This window comes from Cebidichthys violaceus, unplaced genomic scaffold (genome assembly GCF_023349555.1).
Source record: "Cebidichthys violaceus isolate CVI_PGR_0920_01 unplaced genomic scaffold, fCebVio1.0.p SCAF_6, whole genome shotgun sequence".
NCBI lineage: Eukaryota > Metazoa > Chordata > Actinopteri > Perciformes > Stichaeidae > Cebidichthys > Cebidichthys violaceus.
In genome coordinates, this window is record NW_027176816.1 from 2,483,632 (window position 1) to 2,501,624 (window position 17,993).

At 42.8% G+C, this 17,993-nt stretch overlaps 1 protein-coding gene across 1 annotated transcript in view; it reads right to left on the reverse strand.

Moving 5' to 3' along the window:
• Nucleotides 1–60: 60 nt before the first annotated feature.
• itga5 (integrin, alpha 5 (fibronectin receptor, alpha polypeptide)) overlaps nt 61–17,993 on the reverse strand; it is a 35,737-nt gene continuing 17,804 nt past the window's right edge. Inside the window, exons 15-30 of the mRNA XM_068733234.1 lie at nt 17,339–17,452; nt 15,959–16,014; nt 15,597–15,754; nt 14,835–14,972; nt 11,971–12,038; nt 10,190–10,340; nt 9,953–10,045; nt 9,044–9,123; nt 8,844–8,924; nt 8,636–8,741; nt 8,103–8,261; nt 7,383–7,490; nt 4,609–4,722; nt 3,853–3,954; nt 3,617–3,739; nt 61–3,512 (exon numbers count right to left, since the gene is read on the reverse strand). Coding sequence (XP_068589335.1) covers nt 3,429–3,512; nt 3,617–3,739; nt 3,853–3,954; nt 4,609–4,722; nt 7,383–7,490; nt 8,103–8,261; nt 8,636–8,741; nt 8,844–8,924; nt 9,044–9,123; nt 9,953–10,045; nt 10,190–10,340; nt 11,971–12,038; nt 14,835–14,972; nt 15,597–15,754; nt 15,959–16,014; nt 17,339–17,452 — 1,735 coding nt within the window. The 3' untranslated portion in view covers nt 61–3,428. The remainder of the gene's footprint in view (nt 3,513–3,616; nt 3,740–3,852; nt 3,955–4,608; nt 4,723–7,382; nt 7,491–8,102; nt 8,262–8,635; nt 8,742–8,843; nt 8,925–9,043; nt 9,124–9,952; nt 10,046–10,189; nt 10,341–11,970; nt 12,039–14,834; nt 14,973–15,596; nt 15,755–15,958; nt 16,015–17,338; nt 17,453–17,993) is intronic.

Here is a 17,993-nt window from a genome sequence, read left to right on the forward strand (position 1 = left end):
GAAAGCACAAGAGTTTGTAAAAAGGGAAATATTTTATTCAAAAGTACAAACCATAACAGGTAAAAAGTGACCTCCAAAGACCCCCCCACCCCCCCATCCTTCCCGCTGACAAAAATGTTCTCCCCAATATGGGGTGAGAGAAATTCACAACAAATCAGTTAACCTTTGATTTCAAAAATACTCTCCTTGTCATAAATATGTACAACTTCTTTTTGGAAGTCCTGGAGAGTGAAAATGGGCTGAGACACGTAAAAGAAAAAGAAAGGAAAAGCCAGTGCCTTCCCCTGATGTAACCATAGACGAAGTAGTAAAATGATCCCCTGTCATTATAAATAATGGGTCGACATTTTCAGTGGAGAACAGACAATGGTAAATGTTTTAAATTAAATACCATATGGGGATTTTGTGGACCATTTGACAAATTGTAACTCACTAGCTAATAAGAAGAGGCATATGGAAAGAGTGTGATGATGAGTCAAACACATGTAAAACATATGGTTCGTGTAATGTCGGTGTTTGGTCAGGTGCAACAGCAGAGCACATAAATTATGAAGCTATGTCAAGTTCAGCTCCGATGTGTTCTGGTTGTTGCATTTTTGTGTCAGTCTGCGGTATTAAAAAAACAGTACCATCAGAAAAAGTGGTCCAGCGTAGAAGTGGTGAGTACGTCAGAAGTGGAAATAAAAGTTTCACACTTTGTTTAGTGAGAAAACAAGTGAAAGTGAAAAAGCCAGAACCGTACAAAGGATTTAGCGTATGTGTTCATTACATACTTTGAATCAAAAATCCTGGTTTATCACAACTCTGTCACAAATAAAACAAAAGAAAGCACTGTAATATCTTTAAAAAAAAAAAAAGAGTGAATATAAATATTGCACTTCCAAACAACATTTAGTTCCCAGTGCCTAGTTGTTATCCCTTTGTTAGAGGTACAAGACATCCTGTAGGTTTGGGGTGGCCAAACCATGGCCCGCATTCCAACTGCTGTCAACAACCTTTTTGTAAATGGCCCGCGGTGAATTTTTACTAATAACTAGACTATGGCTTCAGAATGTTTCTAATAAATCTCACTATGTACATTGCACATCCTAGTTTTACACTAGATGCCAACTAAATTTAGTAAAAGTATCTGTCTTAATCTCTTGGCTGAGAAATTAATTTAAATTAAAGAACAGCAGATAAAGACATACTTTTTGTAATATATGGGGACACCAATAAACTATATCATGTCAAATGTTAAATTGTTTAGTAGTGTTGCACAGTTATTTTGATAGAGAATACATTTTTAATGACCCATGGGGTTTGAATTCCAGACACACTGATTTTTGAAAACTACACATTTGCCCCACAATCAGAAAGGTTTTGGGATTTACAACGAGGTTGTCAGTGTTTTGACTGCTACCATGCAGTTAAACAAGTTACCTAGACTGTAGTTATGCTGTCACGTCTAATGCAGAATCGATTAACCTCAACAATCTCAAGCTACAGATTGGGATGAACAGGACTAAGCATTGGGAAAGGTAATAACCAATTCATACACAAAACAAACATTCATAAATATACCATTCACACAAATGCATGCATGCATGAAATCACACATGTGCACATGCAAGCACACACAACCCTAACTCTTACCCACGGACATGAAGTATTTACATTTAAGGCACGTGAAATCTATGTACATGACAAATAAAAGAAAACCAACACAAAGCATTATAATGTTTAGTCCCTGTAGCCTTTTGGTAGTGGGATGACTTCCGCCACTTTTCTTTCTAAACGTTGGCAGCTTTTACTCTAAAAGCAATCAAACATACAGTATAATACAGTATAACACAGTAACACACGCTCTGAGCTGGAAATGGATCCTTCGCACTCAAACAGGGCTGGGCAGTATATCAATATTATATTGATATACTGATAAGAGACTAGATATTGTCTTAGAGTTTGGATATTTTCCTGGTTTTAAAGGCTGCATTACAGTAAAGTGATGTAATTTTCTGAACTAGACTGTTAGTCATTATATCCACATCAAGGATGATTATCAAAAATCTCATTGTGTAAAATTTTTGTAAAAGCACCAATAGCCAACCTTACAATAGTGATACCAAGGTATGTGGTCAAAAATATCTTGATATTTGATTTTCTTCGTATCGCCCAGCCCTCCACTAAAAGAGCGATGATCCCGCCTGCTCTCAGACAACAACTTTCTGCCAAAGCTACAATTGATTGTCACGTCTTTGGTTCAAGACATCATCCCGCCATTGGCCATCAACTCTGCGGTTTCCCCTAAGCTTCATTTGCTTGCATGTGGCTTTGATTCAAACCGAGCGGGAGCAAAATATTCTTCAGGAGAACGCCACTTTGTTTTGTTTGACAGAAGCACCACACTGGTTCAAGCCTAATGTGAGGTTTCTCAGGTCTGTGGTGGTTCCAGTCCCATCCCAGTCGACTACACAGCGACGATGATGCTAGCATTGGTAACTCTGAACATGAACGAACAGGATATAAACAAAGTGATCAGTAGGAGTCAAAATCAGAACTCAAAGGAAGGTCAGTCAGTCAGTCTTTGGTGGAATTATATCAGTAGATTTCCTTTGAGTGCAAAAACAACTCAACCAAGCGCTGTCCACCAACCTGAGGCAGAGAGAGATCAGTTAAGAAACATCCATCTATGCGTTTTCTACGCCCGCTTATCCGGTTCAGGGTTGCGAGGTGCTGGAGCATATCCCAGCATGCATTAGGCAAGAATCAGGGGAACACCTCAAACAGGTCAAGGCCTTATGTAAAACTTTAAATGTTGTCTTAAAAGCAGAGCTATTAAACAGATGGAGGCCTGTAATATTGACGTTGCTATAGCCAGGTTCTTGTTCTCACCCAAAACCTGTTAACTGATCTGTCAATAATGTGATAAGGAGATACCAGAAGAATACTTTCAGGCCTTAGTGGGCAGCATAATTCACAGCTCCTGGCTGCCATAAGCTACATGTGGCCATATCCTGTGAGATCATTAGCACCAAAATAAGGCAGTTAAAGGGATATTACAGAACTCTCCACCACACGAATCTGCACAAGGAAACCCAACAGGTGTCTCGCTGCATCCGCAGGCCTGCGCGTATTTTGCAGTCGCTTTCTCATTGTTCAGTCTAAAGTTAGCCTTGAGGCACTGAGAAAAAAGTTCTATTTAGTAAAAATCCCAACCTGCCAACAAACAAGACATAAGTTAAAAAAGAAACAAAAAAAAGAAACATTCATTTGGCTTGGAGATCTTTGGATTTGTGTCTTCCTCTAGTGCAGCACAGTGGAGTTCCAGTGGTCTCTCTTTTACTTTTCTCTTCAACTGCTTTCTCATTCAGTCTACATGTTCCATCGTGTTTCTCCCTTGCAATCATATGGCCAGGTGCTGTGGTTCTGGTAGTTGTGGTTGTTGTTTAGGCCTCAGAGGCAGCCTGTGGTTTGAGTTGAGCTTTCTCCATGGCGGTACCATAAGGTAGAGATCTCTTGAAGAAGCCGAGCTACAATAAAACATTTTTTTTTAAGAAAAGCCAAAATTAGAAATGAGCACATACCTAATCAGTTTACAAGATTTTGTTAAAGCCTTGTTTACAGCAGCACTGACCTTGTATAGCACGTAGATGAGGAGAGCCAGAAGCAGTAAACCAGCCAGAATGGCCAAGATGATTATCCATAAAGGAACCGAGTTCTCTATATCTGGCTTATTCCACACCACTGGGGTCACCACCTGAAGACAACAACACACTTTGTCAGTTTCTTTCAACAAAGAAAATTAAAACAATACAACTGTTAGAAGTAGACGCTCTGGAAAGAATGAAAAAAAAAATAATCAGAAAATACCTTTTTTTGTCCACTGGGAGCATGTTTGGGTAAGATGGCATAAGGCATCTTCTCCACGCTGTATCTGGCCATGCACTCCAGCACATATTGCTTGTAAGCTCTCTGAAAGGAAGTAGAGCAAGTTGAAACTTTAGATTCAAAAGTAACGCAATCCACCACTTATACACTAGGCGGCGACAGAGACCGTAGGCTTTTTACAAAGAAAATCCCTTCAGCATTCCATTCCTAGGAGAAGCTGTGACACCAGATAATGAATTTTCAATACATTCACACAGATGCCTAGTGTTACAACATGCAGGAGGTGGTAAATAATCGGTGTGTAGCTCCAATATGGCATGCAGACAGCAAAACAATGTAAACTTGTAGAAACTGTAATCTTGATTGTGTTAGAAACTGTTGTCCCATTTGTTGAGGCAAATATGTGGGACTGTGCATACTGGAAGCCTTAAAATCTGATCCAGAATCAACACAAACAGATATGTGAGACTGACTACTGCAGCTATCTAACTTTGCCAGATTCACATTTGAGGTTTTAACTTTTTTCTTTTTTTTTTTGTTGATGCTTTGAGGAAAAATGGCTTCTAACTTCCTGCCAAAGCCTGACATGAGAAAATACACAGGCACCGGTGGGAAAAGACTAATCTGTAGTGCACAGCCATTTCCTTTGCTATGCCTCCTGTCATCTGGTAGGAACATGTGTTTGTGTACAGTACATGTCTGGTGAGATTTTTAAGGCAAGGGTCATCTCTGACAAACCTCGGTGAAGGTCTCGGCCCAGATGCGGGAGCGCACTTTTAGGATAGCAGTAGTCCCCTTCTCCAGCAAACCCACGGTGCACTGGAGCGCCCAGCACTCCGTATTAGAGCAGGACTACGGAAGCAGACACAAAGGAGTAAAGATCATGTTAATTGAATGCTAAATGTGTTTTGTTTAAGTCATCATTGTGCTTAAGTAGAATCTAAATGAAGATATTCCCACAAAACTTAAACAACAGTAACTAAATACAGGTGGAAGTCACACAGGCAAAAGTGGAAACTAGTAGAACAAATTTGGGAAGGAGAAATAACAGCCATTTTAATGCTGCAGGTCAAATAAATATTACAAAGAGCCCAATGTTATGATCACTATTCCACGCCTGCTTCAAATTAGATTGAAGGAATGTCATGAGACTGTAAAAATGCAGCATGCAGCACTCTCCACATTATTGCCCAACCACTAAAACCGGCCCATTTTTCTCAAGACTGTAGAATATACAATCTTAATTAGGTCCCCATAACCCAGCTTGGCACGTTTAACATTTCAGAACATGCACATACTGTGTTTTGGAGGTGGTGCTGCAGCTAGACCACCCCCAGATAGAGAGATTTCGGCAGGTTTCCAGCGGGAGCGCATTTGTTTACTTATTACATCAAGTAGGGCAAACTCAGAAGGAGAACAGAGTGCCCGCCTGCTTCCCTTAGGCTCAGTCTTAGACAGACTTAATGAGGGTATTCAGACAGACAGGGAGCGTATCAGTCCACTTCCTCCTGGTAGACCGCCATATAGCTCCAGGGCACCGGGGCCACAAAGGGCTGTGGAAATGACCCGAGCGTGGACCATTGCCAAAGATGCCTCAGACCCAAGACCCACATATCCTCCCTGGTGGGGATATGCGGTCGAGATCTGGAGCTTGGGGGCTTGGAGGCTGTTCCCACAGCTTCGTGAAATAACTACACAGCTGCTGTACACTGTTGGTACTGTATTTGGTAATAATACAGTTATAATAACAAGTCTACAGTTGCAAAAAATAATTTTGGTCCAGATCCTCTGCAGGTTTTTCCAGAAGGAGTTCATCAGAGGACTTTACTGAATAATTTAAAAAGTCCTGCCGCAGGGTGAACACCTGTCAGAGAAATGTATCACAACCTGGCAACCCCTATTTAGTTTTAGTTTTTATAACTAATCAATTACCATCTGTTAAGTACATATTACCTTTATTACCATTTATTTACCATCAACAAAGACAATATTTACCACATAAACCTTTGGCACAGCGTATTAGAAAGTGGTGCCAAACATACTGTAACAGTTATGTTTGCACAACAGCCACTACAACATATGAGAGTACTACAACAGAATAAAAAAATAAATTAAAAAAAATCCAAGTGATCATGAAATGCCTTTCAATTATTAGTGCATGTGAAGACAGTCATTTGTTCTTTATGCATAGCTCAGCTCTTCAAAGACCAAGCAGGTCATTTTAAATGATCACACTATGACCTGGGCTGACAGCTTCATCCAAGCATTGCTAAACACTAACACACTCTGATTAAGAGACACTTTGAACAGAGATGTCTCCTCTTGAGAGCTAAAAGAAAATAAAAGTGCAGACATGCGGGAAACAGGAGAATGGGGTCCTTCATACAGAGGTGTCATTGGACATGCTTGATAAACGAGCACGGTTAGAAGCGATAGGCCGCAGACAAAGACCTCTTTGGTGGAGGCAGGTATCCACAGACTGAGGCAGAGAGAAAAGCTACCTGCAGCTGGTTGGATCAATAGGGCCAGTGTGTGGGGGCTCGGGGCCTCACAACACCAAGAGCCCAAAATTAGAGAGCAGTCTGTGTAGTAACCAGTGCATCACTGACAAAAAGCCTCCCACGTCCCCTCAGCCTATCCGCCCCTCCACCACTACTAAAGACTCTTTAACGTTAATCACCACAACGGGACAAGCCCGTGCCCTCTGACCCCTCCATTTTAACGACATCATAACCTAATTACTCAATCCCAGGAGCCTCATGTAAGAGAATGGCCAGTGTCGCCAAACTAGATCCAGACCTGCACGCTTATCTTAAGGTTGGTAATCTTAAGAAACCAGCAAGAGTAAGTTAGATTTCAAAAATGATCCAACTGTAAAAATCCCAGCCCAGTGTTGTCAGCTCCAATGAAAGTAGCTAGCAGCACTAGCTCTAAGAAATGCTAAATCTAGCGAGAAAGTCCCCAAGTCTGCAACACTGACAGTTCCTTCAGGCCTCCCTCCAAAGCCACTCCCCCAAAATTGTTGTCATGAATGTAAACAACGAACATGGCTATTGTTAAAGCTCACAGCTGTCAAGCTAGCAGCTTGTGGAAGACTCCTGTGACGCGCAATGAGTAAACGGGCAGAGTGCGCACACTAAGGCAAACCAAACTTTTCCTCTTCTTTTTGACAGAGCATTCGATTTATTGATTGCTGTCGGGATGTAAAGAGAATTTCAACAAATATGGATCTGAAGAAGATTAACAGACTAGCTTTAAGGCAACACACTATAATGTTTAAACCTTCTGTTTTTTTTATCCATTGAGGACACGTCCTGCTCTGCAAGTGACACAAAAATAACTTTAACCACATAAACACATTAAACCCTAAACTGTAAACTCAAGCTCCTCATTTTCTCACTTTCATGTCACCTATTAAATTAGAGATAACCTTTTGACTTGACTTGTGTTCATCCATGCATATAACACGTTATATTTATAGAACGTGACGATTCACACTTTAAGCATATTACCAGATTAGTCAAATGAGCGAGCTGATTTATGTGGACGTCCCTCCTCTCGACGCGGTGCTCATGGGCCTTCAGTGCTAGGATGGGTGGTTCTGTGGACGTGTGCTGGAGCTAAAGGAGGAAAAAGAACAAACACACACCACCGATTAGGACAACACAGACTCTGACCTCACTATAGGCAGAAGAGCACACCACCCTTTCTGTCAATATAAGACCTAATGTTAGCATGACCCTAAGGCTTTTTGTCATTAATCAGAAGCATGTGAGCTCTACTCCATATGGATTCCCAGGGAAATACACCGTACTTAGCAATTCACCAGGGGGGGGGGGAACATTAGATCACACAGCTAAGACAGATGACCACTCACAACCCTGCTCCACATGTGTCAAGTTTTGAATGTAAACACAAACAGCAGCGCTGAAATGCTTTGCCCACCAAATCCTAAAGCGCAACTTGGTATAAGGGGGCGCGACGCTGGATGTCGAAGATGAGTGAGTTGCTGGCTGAGGTGGTTCATCAAGCTGTTCTAAGCACAGGGAAGAGCTGGGACTTCAAAGCGGTGGTGGGGTTGGTGTCCTGGGTGGAGCTAAAAAGCTGGGGGGAGGAAGTGGGTGTGGGCCAACCAGCGGGACGGCGCAACTGTTAATCATACATCTGAGTGGGAACCAGTGGGAGATGTTCACTGTCTGATTTGGCCTCGTTTGACTCTGAGAGACACTCACTTTGAGGCGGAGGTGGTTCATGTTTCTGTCAGAGGTGCAGTTGATGGGGCCTTCTAAGGAGAACTCGAGAGGGTAAAGGAGAGTTTGACCCTGGACACTGAGGGGGCAGCGCAGCTCAAGCAGGGTGTGGCTGATCCGGCTGGGCCCGTTGTTCACCAGCTGGAAAAAGGAAATGAAAAAAGAAACTTTAGTATGTAAAATATTAGAAAACTTAAAGAGCAGCTTGATAGTTTCATATTTTAGTTGCAGCTGGGAGGTTGCATCCGATTTTTCTTTTTCCATGCTGAAACTTTCATATTTGACATATTTTCTTAATCTACAAATAGGTCGCCTAAAGTAGAGCACTGTTAAATCTCAAGAAGGTGGATAAGCAGCGCCTGAGAATAAATCACACTGCTTAATCTGGAGTGCATTTTCTTTGGTTTTCCTTCTTTGCTACCCTGGGAAGTTGCTTTGTGAACAGTAGTATCTGCTTTCGGACCCAATCTGCTCAGCCCCGATGAGTCTGCACAGCTAACTACATGGCTGATTACCTCATAGATGTGTTCCACTGCAGGCCCAACGTCCTGCTCCACCTCGTAGTTTTTGGTCAGCTTCCAGTTGGCCGGCGGGAAAAAGACCTTATCTGGTCGAGACACACTTAAAAAGAGAAGTAGGGATGTGAGAGAATGCGTAGGAAGGCCCCAGAGACTTAATGAAATTCCCAAAGTTCAAATGAGGGAATCCTGACACTGAACTCACCCTTGAAGAATGACTTCAGCCTGAACAACCACCTCCAGCTTGTAAGGCACAACCTCACTGTGGGAATTATTCTCATTTTTACTGTGGAAACAGAGAGAGGGAAAAGATTCTGATTAGCTGATGTCATTCGAGAGCTGTGGAGATCAGTACTGCTGAACCACACGTTAGCGTCTCTGATGTATGTTGACAGCAAGTTGTACCTGCGAATCTGCAGCTCAAACTGAACAGTTTTGTGCGTGTCCTTCAGCCGTGGCACTGTGAAGCGCAGACCTGCCCACAGCTGCAAAGAGGAAGATCCAACATATTAATTATCATTAAAAACAAAAGTCGATCAGGCTTATCATAGCGTAGCAGTGGCCAGTTCAATAAACAAACAGCCCATTGAGAGGCTGTCGTCTGCGGCGCTGTCGCTCAATACTGGACCATTTTTTTCTTTTAACCTATCAGATCAATAACACTACAACCGGAGACCTTTACCGTAAGAACAAGTGAGCGAATTTTTACCGCAGTAAATTCTTTTTAAAATGGAGACGTCTGTCTCGCTCTTCCAGTTAACATTTCGTTGACAGTCTTCCTCTACAGACCTATTAAAAGCATGCCAGCTTGTGACTATCATTAAAAAGGGGAACTCTACCCAGCAGGGAGCTGAGGGCACAGATGGGAGTCTGTGCTTCCTGTCACAACATTTCCTAACACATTCTGACTTTTCCTGTGCTGTTCACACCCAACCTGGGGACGGCATACAACTTTTTCCAAGCAAGAGCAGGAAATCATGATGTTTTGTCAACTGGGGCTGTCACATTATCAGATATTCACTACATGATTATTCTGCCAAAAAGAATTCACAATATTAATACCAGCGCAATGTTAAAGTGTAGGGATTTAAGAGGTGCTGGATCATTCACACAATATTATCAAATGTGCTTTCTTGACATGATGTCAATGTTTGATTGTTTTTTTTGTTTTTTTTATGTTGGTTATAGTCAATACCAGTACATCGGGACACCCCCGGTGTCAACTGTTTACCACAATCCTTCAACGCTTAAACTTATCAGTTCATGGAGCGAACAAGAGAAAAAAACACCGTCAGAAGACAGTGATGTACATACACTGGTAGCAGACTTCATCGGGTTGCCCAAATCACAGCTGAGGTATCGGGTTTGGTTCTCCGTTTCATAGCTACAGGTGAGCTGGGTCAGGCTCTGAGAAACAAGAGGACGGAGGATTGGTCAGACCATAGCAAAGGACAATCATCAAGAAAAAGACCAGCAGCCGTATCACGTCGCAAGAAGTACATTAGTTGCTAGAAGCTGTGGGTTTTCTCTGGGTTTTGCGTTTCTACTTACGTCATTGTTGCGGGCGATACCGCTGTAGTCAGCTTCAGGGGGCAGCACCACGTAGAGCTCGGCCTCGTAGGCCCCTCCCTCGCCCTCATTCTTGGCGTTGAAAGTCAAGGTCAGTGAGTTGTCATCACCTAGGTAAACTTCCTTCCTGTTCCTGAGGACCCAGACAGAGAAAAAGTGGATCACTAATAGGGTCGATGTTTAGGTTAAATAGTGTCAGGACTCCTTAGACATATATATGTAGGGCTGGTAATTGTATCCTTACCAGAGTATTCTAGTATTTCCATTATTTGCCTTTATCCATTTAGTAATTACTGACCAAAAATCTCATTGTGTGAATATTTTGTAAGAAAACCCTACAATGTCGCAATATTGATATTAAGTTATTTGGTGAGAAACATTGCAATAATTGATTTATTCCATATCACCCAACCCTAAATATATATTAAGCTGTGTTACGCTGATGAGAATACAATGAGTCTGTGTTTGCGTTTGCTGGCAGTAGAGTGGCCAATAAATTGCTGCTGCTTTAATGAAACTAATACACGTTTAGGCTTTGTGTTTGGCTTCTTTTTTTTTTAAGAGCCAGGCTACAAAAAAAAAAAACATACATACATTGGAATCAACTCACAAAAGCCGACCATTAAGTGAAAACTTTTCCGATGTGGTAATAAAGTCATACATGCCTAATAACACAGCGAAGCACTGTAAAATGTCCTCCCCCTTCCTTGTTTTCTCTCTCTCCCTCCGCTTCTCTCCACAGCTAAGAACAATGAGAAATTCCATTTGGAGGGCCACACAGACGCTTTTAATTACAGCCCGCTGTCGTAAAGCAGAGCAGGAGACGCAGAGAGAGAAGATTTCTGGAACTGATCCTCTGCCAACCTACGAATCAACTTTAGTCTTACTCTAACTTGCATTGCCCTTTTTAAACCAAACAAAGGCTCAAAATTAAAAAACAGGCTGAAACCTTAAAGCTTCCCTGAGAGGTTGAAAGTGCTATGTGCTTTGGCAGTGGAAGAGAAGAAACAACATTGCAGGAACGATGGATAGTTTATCTGAAATTCCACTAAATCACAGCCATCCTGTCAACCCCTCTTACTACTATAAGGCGTTCTTAATTTACAACAGAGCAGACAAAAACATTGAGCAATTATTTTAAATCGCACCAATCACACTTTCTGCGGCTCACTTTCTGGAGTTGCACTCACATGCACTCGCAGCAGGTTGTTCCACATGTGATGGATCAGCCATACATTGAAAGAAATGGAGGCAGATGGTAGATAAATATAGGAATGTAAAATCAAAATGACAGAGCAGAGAAGGGAGTATCGGGGAGGCTGTTATTTTTGAGAAAAATGCTAACAGATTTCTTGAATCATAGTGTGGAAGGCAGGGTGCTCCTGACGAGCAAGGCAAGGTTGGGACTCACAGCTCCCATACTTTCCCCTTTCATCTCTTCTGTCTTTTCCCCTTAACTGTCCGCACAGCACCTGTAGAGCAGAGCTGCTTCCTGTTTTCAGAGCACTATGTACCCCTACTCTACTGCAACTCTGGGGCTGTTAACAGTCCCTCTCTGGTATGCTAAACTAAACAAAGCAGCGGAACAACAAAAACAGCTGTATTTACACTTTAGCACTCAAATTTGAGCACCGTGTGGAGGTGAAGAGTTCAGTGACCCTGTTCGCAGTTTACCGTGTATTATCCATCACATTCTAATATATTTCCCGAAATCTATACGCTATGGGATTGGTAGAAATACATAAGGAAATGAACAGACTCACCCGTTAACTGCTAGCTTCAAGTCAGGAACACAGATGTTGTCCTCTCCACAGTCCAACAGAATCTGAGCCTATAAGATGCACATTGTTGGGGTGATAAAAGGTTAGGGGCCGCAGACCATGATAATCATACAGTGTGTTATCACTAAAACACACTTGTACATGTGAACAGAATTAGGCGCACATGATAAATCAAGTGTCTGTTTATGGGAGACAACAGGATGTGTGAAGCAAGATGCGACATGTGGTATGACTAATGCATTCCACCACCCAGCCTGCCGACCACCTCCCAACACACACCTGCACTGCAGTCCCCCTTGTCTACATGACATCATCACTGCATCATTAGACAGTTAAAAAAAAAAAAAGTGGCTCGGAGGGACACTGTCTGACTCCGTGAGGTTATGACAGGCACAGACGCACTCCCCTGAACCAGCTGTCCCGGCACACACATGCTTTCTGTTTGCGGCGTAAGAGAAGGAAATGATGAGCGGAGGAAGAGTCCAGCCCAAAGAGGCCGTGCCAGAGGAGATACTCCTGTGGAGCTTGAGCACAAAGCTGCCAGCTCCCACAGGAGTCCCACATCACAGCGCTATGTGGCAAACCGCGCTTTCACCACACGCTACGCCACCCAGCGAACCACAGCCCTATAGTATGATCATATGGAGAGGGAGGAGCTTTCATCCTAGAGAAACTTACTGAGACATTGGATATGTCTGTTGACCTGAAAAGCAGAAGCGGGGGTTCAGAGATTACAGTGGAGGGGAAACACAAGAAAGGAACAGAAACACTGCTGGATAAGTGCATGACCGCTGAACGTGTGGCAGGGCAGCGGCAGGGAAAGCCCTGCGGATTACCAAATTGCATCCCGCTGCGCCTGTGACAGTGTGATGATGCTCATGACGATGAGGATAATAAATAGAAATGGAGGAGGAGATTAGAGAGAGCAAAACGCCCCCCTTGTCATTACACCATCCAGGGGCTCTAATTATGGACACCATGGTATCCACCAAGCTAACTTGGCCACATGTGCACCCCGGGTCTGTATGTCTGTGTAAAGAAGGAAAACGACGTCCGTAGGCCCGTTGCTGTAGTTAAAGAACAACAACAGCGACCTCAGCATGCGACACAATGAGGCAGAGCATCACGCAGCGAACTCAAAAACACAAACTTGACTAAATTTGGTCAATGGAATTCATTTCGTATTCTTATCTTAGCTTTAAAATAATTGAACTAACTGATTTTGGAGTGCCTCGCGTTTTTCTGTTCTATGCGCCTCGCATATTTACGGGAGTGCCCTGAATGCCACAAGTAGAAAAAAAATCAACTCAAAGCTGAAAAGCGGCATAAGCATTTTTCCCCCATTGTGTTGACTTTTGCTGTATACGCGATGCTATGCAGCTTTACCAACCACAATTACCATGATCTGAACAGAAAGCATCAGGAAGCAAATTAGTGTGGAACATAAGATTTTTTGTAAGTTTTTTTTAATCAGTCTAAACTGTACTATTAACTATTAGGTAGCTTGCAGTTCATGGGCTGGTTAATGAGCCCATTGATGCACAATTTCAACCGTTTCTAAGTCCTAAAAAGGTGACATCTTTCTGGTGTTGCAGAAACGAATGCCTGTGAACAAGATCTGAGAATGATCGCAATTAATAGATCCATCATAATGTCTTAACTCCAAATGGAAACATGTGGAATATGTTAAGAGGACAGTGATTGAGACTGTGCCCAACACATCAACCATTTCTCATTCTCACTCCAGCTCAAAGAGAGTAAGAACTTGGCAGAGTCAATGAAATGTTACATGAGCTTGCCACATATTCTCAAAGCATATGTGGAAATCAATAGGGCATCATGTGTCTTATCAAGTCCAAGGCTGCAGGATAAAAGTCATCCTTCACTGTTTAAAGACTGTTACATTAACAGTCTAAAGCAAGATTAATGAAATATGTTGGCAGTCTGAAGCTAACCCCACTCCCCTTTTACACACATAAACACAGATCAGGTTTTTCCTCGGTGTTTGGCGAAAGGGGGCTTTTTCAGGTTTACGGATGATATTTAGCTCAGGCTTGTCTCAAGGTCTCGGTACAGCAATAGACCACATCTGTTGCAGGCCCAACAGCTTTGATATCTAGGAAGGACATCAATGACAGGGTTCAGTCGTGATCCAAAAAAGATAGAAAGAAAACCCTAACAGAGAGAGATAAATGGAGAAAGAGGGGGAGATAAAACTACTCTGATTGCCATTCCCCAAAAACTGATGGCTGTTGCTGAACTCACATATGGTGCATGCTGCGCCAAGGCTGAAAGGGTGCCTACGTGTTGTTTAGCCAACTCTACTCACTGCCAGAGGAAAACTGGCAAAATGCCGACGGAATTCAACCAGATGGGCAGAGGGCTGTGCCCCTCCCTGAAATATCTACCAACCTTCTGTGTCTAGTCACCTATGTACTGTTACGCAGCCAAGCCAGCTGAAAGCAATTCCTGCTGGGAAAGGGAAACACTCGACTGTACACATGCCTCACATTTTCATTTTGAAGATCGCTTTCCAGACACTCTGGAAATCTTCCCAGCGGAGTAGTTTTGAATTTACATTAAAAAGAACAGACTCACTCTTTCATCTGAGCCAGGAGAGAGTCGGTGAGTAGCTGGCCGGTGATACAGGGAATGATTACTCAACGTGGCGGATATTCTTATCGTCAGCTCAGAGTGAATGAGGCTAAGCAATCTAAGACCAACATGTACACTATTAGGGAACACTGCTCAACCATATATTGATGCTAGAAGGCCCATAGATCACTTCAGGGTTAGTTAACAGTGCTGGATAGAAGATTGGAGGAGTGTAATGCACGTCAAAATACCTTCTGCTCAATTACGTTGGTGGTCTGATAGTTAAGGATGGGCCGCAGGCCGTGGGAGTCAGCAGCAGCTTTTGGATCCAAGCTGAAGTTCAAGGCCACATAAATGGAGGAGAGTTTATCCCTGAAGTCTTTATCATCCTGCAATCAAAGAAACACATACCAGAGTTTTTGTCAGATGTAGTTCGATCCAATACCGCACTATATATTTATACTGTTACATATTTTTAACAGTATACAACTGTTGGTATACTTTGTTGCTGGCATTTTGCCAGTTCCGGCTAAAGTTACACTTTTCGCTAGCATATGTGTAAGTCTCAACAGCTGATTATGGAGGCAGCTGACAAGTGACACATCTCGCTACTTTATCATTTCTGTTGAGAGTTGCACATGGGCAGTAGCGATCGGGCAGGATGTACAGATCGGGAAGTGAGTGACACGTGCCGTTTGTTCCCGTGTAGCATAAATGAGCTGATAAATGAGTTGGTAAATAATTTGGTAACGTGATATCATATCAGTGCAAAGACTCATTAACTCGCCGATCCATCATTTAAGGCTGTAACGGATGCGTTCTGATACTGGTATTGGAATCTGCTGATCAAGAATATCCCAGGATTTTGGTTTGTATTATAAATCGTAAAAAAAAGCAAAAAAAAACACAACAACTACTCAATGTTTCTTTTAGAAAACATGCTTAGACACAGGAGTCACAGGACGAATAATCACAGTCATACATGTCTTCTACTAGTGTGAAAAAGAGCATACTCTTAAGTAGATCTTTGTGTTGTGGCAGACACGCTCGCCATGGCGCACGCTCACACTGCTCTGGAGCAAGGGCTGCTGGGAATCCAAAAACAGAGCCCTCCTCACTGCACCTTTCTGCTTGTGCTTATTACTATCCAGCTGCACCTCCACCTGGAAATCTGGAACACACACACACACACACACATGAGCATCATTCTTCATCACAGCGCTCCCATTTATTGTCATAACAAAATCCACAAAAAGCCACATCTCCTGCCAAAACACAAACCTACAGACTGTTATGGATTCAAAACATTACTACTGGTGGCTATTTGACAGTTTCCTTACTTGTAATAGAGTGCATATGTGAAAAATTGGCTCACCTAGGACATCTGGTAGGTGCTTCCCATCAGCAGATATGCAGAAACTCAGGTTAACACTGTTTTGGACAGATGGGACAAAAACATGATGAGGGATGCATATTAATTCATGGCAGAGATTCAGTATAAATACACTATACACACAAGACCCCTCTCTTGTTCTCTCACTTTCTCTCATGGCCCACTTTTCTCGTGTCAGCTCCTTACATGGTTCACATTACAAGGCACGAGACGTAACAGGAATACAATGCATAATATGAAGAAATGCCAAATGTCTAGCATACTGGCATCTGACCGCTTTCACCAGCCAAGCTGATAGATTGGTCTGTCTCCGTTTCCACACACATGCAACCACACACAAGGAATAGCAGAGTTAAGATGGGTGAAATTGGGCGACTCAGGTTTCAGTGCTGACCAGTCAATGGCAGTCTATATAAGCCTGTAGCTCTCTCCCATGACATCAGCCGCACAACACTCTGCTGCTGTCCAAAAGTCTGCAAACCCGAAACCCCCAATCCTTTATCTAGTAAACCGACACAAGAGAGGCAGAGCAAACTCTGGAAGAAGTGAGAAAGGAAAAAGGGAGAGTGTTGAAAAAAAAAAAAAAAAACACAGGAAAGGGAAGAGAGGTGAAAAATGAGACATGAAGACACAGAGTGTACTATGACTTCTTCCGAGAAGTAGTAATAACTTCATGTATAAGCTCCTGTGTCTGCTTGACTGTGTGCTCACGCTCACGGGAGTCTACGTGTCCTGATGTTTCCCAGCTGTGTTCCACCACCAAACAATATCTCATTCAAAAGCAACAGCAAAAGCCTTCCAGCCCCTCCCCATCCCATTATCCCTTGTGCTCTCCTTTCACCCCCACCAAAAACTCCTCATCACCAGGCAACGTAGTGTAATCAAGACACATGTGTATACAAGAGTTTCCTTTATGGATCAGGATCTGGAAAGGGGGGTAAAGCAGACATGTGAGCACGGTGTCAACCATGTCGGGCAGCGAGCAACCGTCATCTGTTTCCTCTCCCCCTTTTCTGGACCTGAATGCTGTGCACATTTGGTTGAGGCCAAAAAAACGGCTAACAATGCTGCTATTCAGCAAGTTATTTCTCTGCTCCTCAACAGAAACAGTGTGATATGAAGATTTTCTGAAAATAGGTCAGGTAAGAGCAGATAAGGGTACAAATAAATACCGTGACTGCTTATGGAAAGGGTATTCCCTATCAGAACTTCCTGTCAGGATAGGAGTGTTTATGCATGTAGGGGAAATGAGGAAGCACCCATCTTTTTTGCAGTTGGGTCAAACTAATACCAACAGAGCAGTACTGAAGCAGAGTCACAGGAAGCTGGGTGTCGGTCCCGGACAAACTGCTGAACACTCACCAGGAAACAGGAATGCTGGTGTTTCCACTGGTGACCATGCAGTTCTTCTCTTCGGGGTTGATCATGGTGGGGTTAACTGTCAGAAAGGCACTGGTGTTAACTATTGGGCGGGATCTGTGGGTAACAAAAAGAAAGATTGAAGACCTGGACTCCGTGAAGAAGACCCGCTCCCTATGTAGTTATAAAGGACTGATTCTAAGCCAACAAAAACAACTATTCTTAGTTTCAAGTCATTATACACGAATAAAAACCATAGTTATGCATATTATATTCCATTTCTGCACAGAGATTCCCCGAAATGATACACACTGGCATTTTAAAAGGAACAGTTTGACATTTAGGCTAATATGCTTATTGAGAGTTAAATGCGAAGATCAGTACCACGCATATCCGTCCGCAAAGGAGACGGTTAGCTTAGCTTAGCACAAGGACTAGAAACTAGGGAAAACAGCTAGCTAGCTCTGTCCAAACCTCTAAAAACCTGCGCTTTTTACACAGATTGTGTAGAGATTAAACAAGACAGATGTGGAAATTAAAGTGAGCTTTGGATGTGCTGGTAGGTGGATTTGGACAGACTAGCAGCTTCCCTCTCTTCCCAGTCATTATGCTCGGCTAGAATAACAATCTATTTAGTGTAGACATGAGTATTGGATTT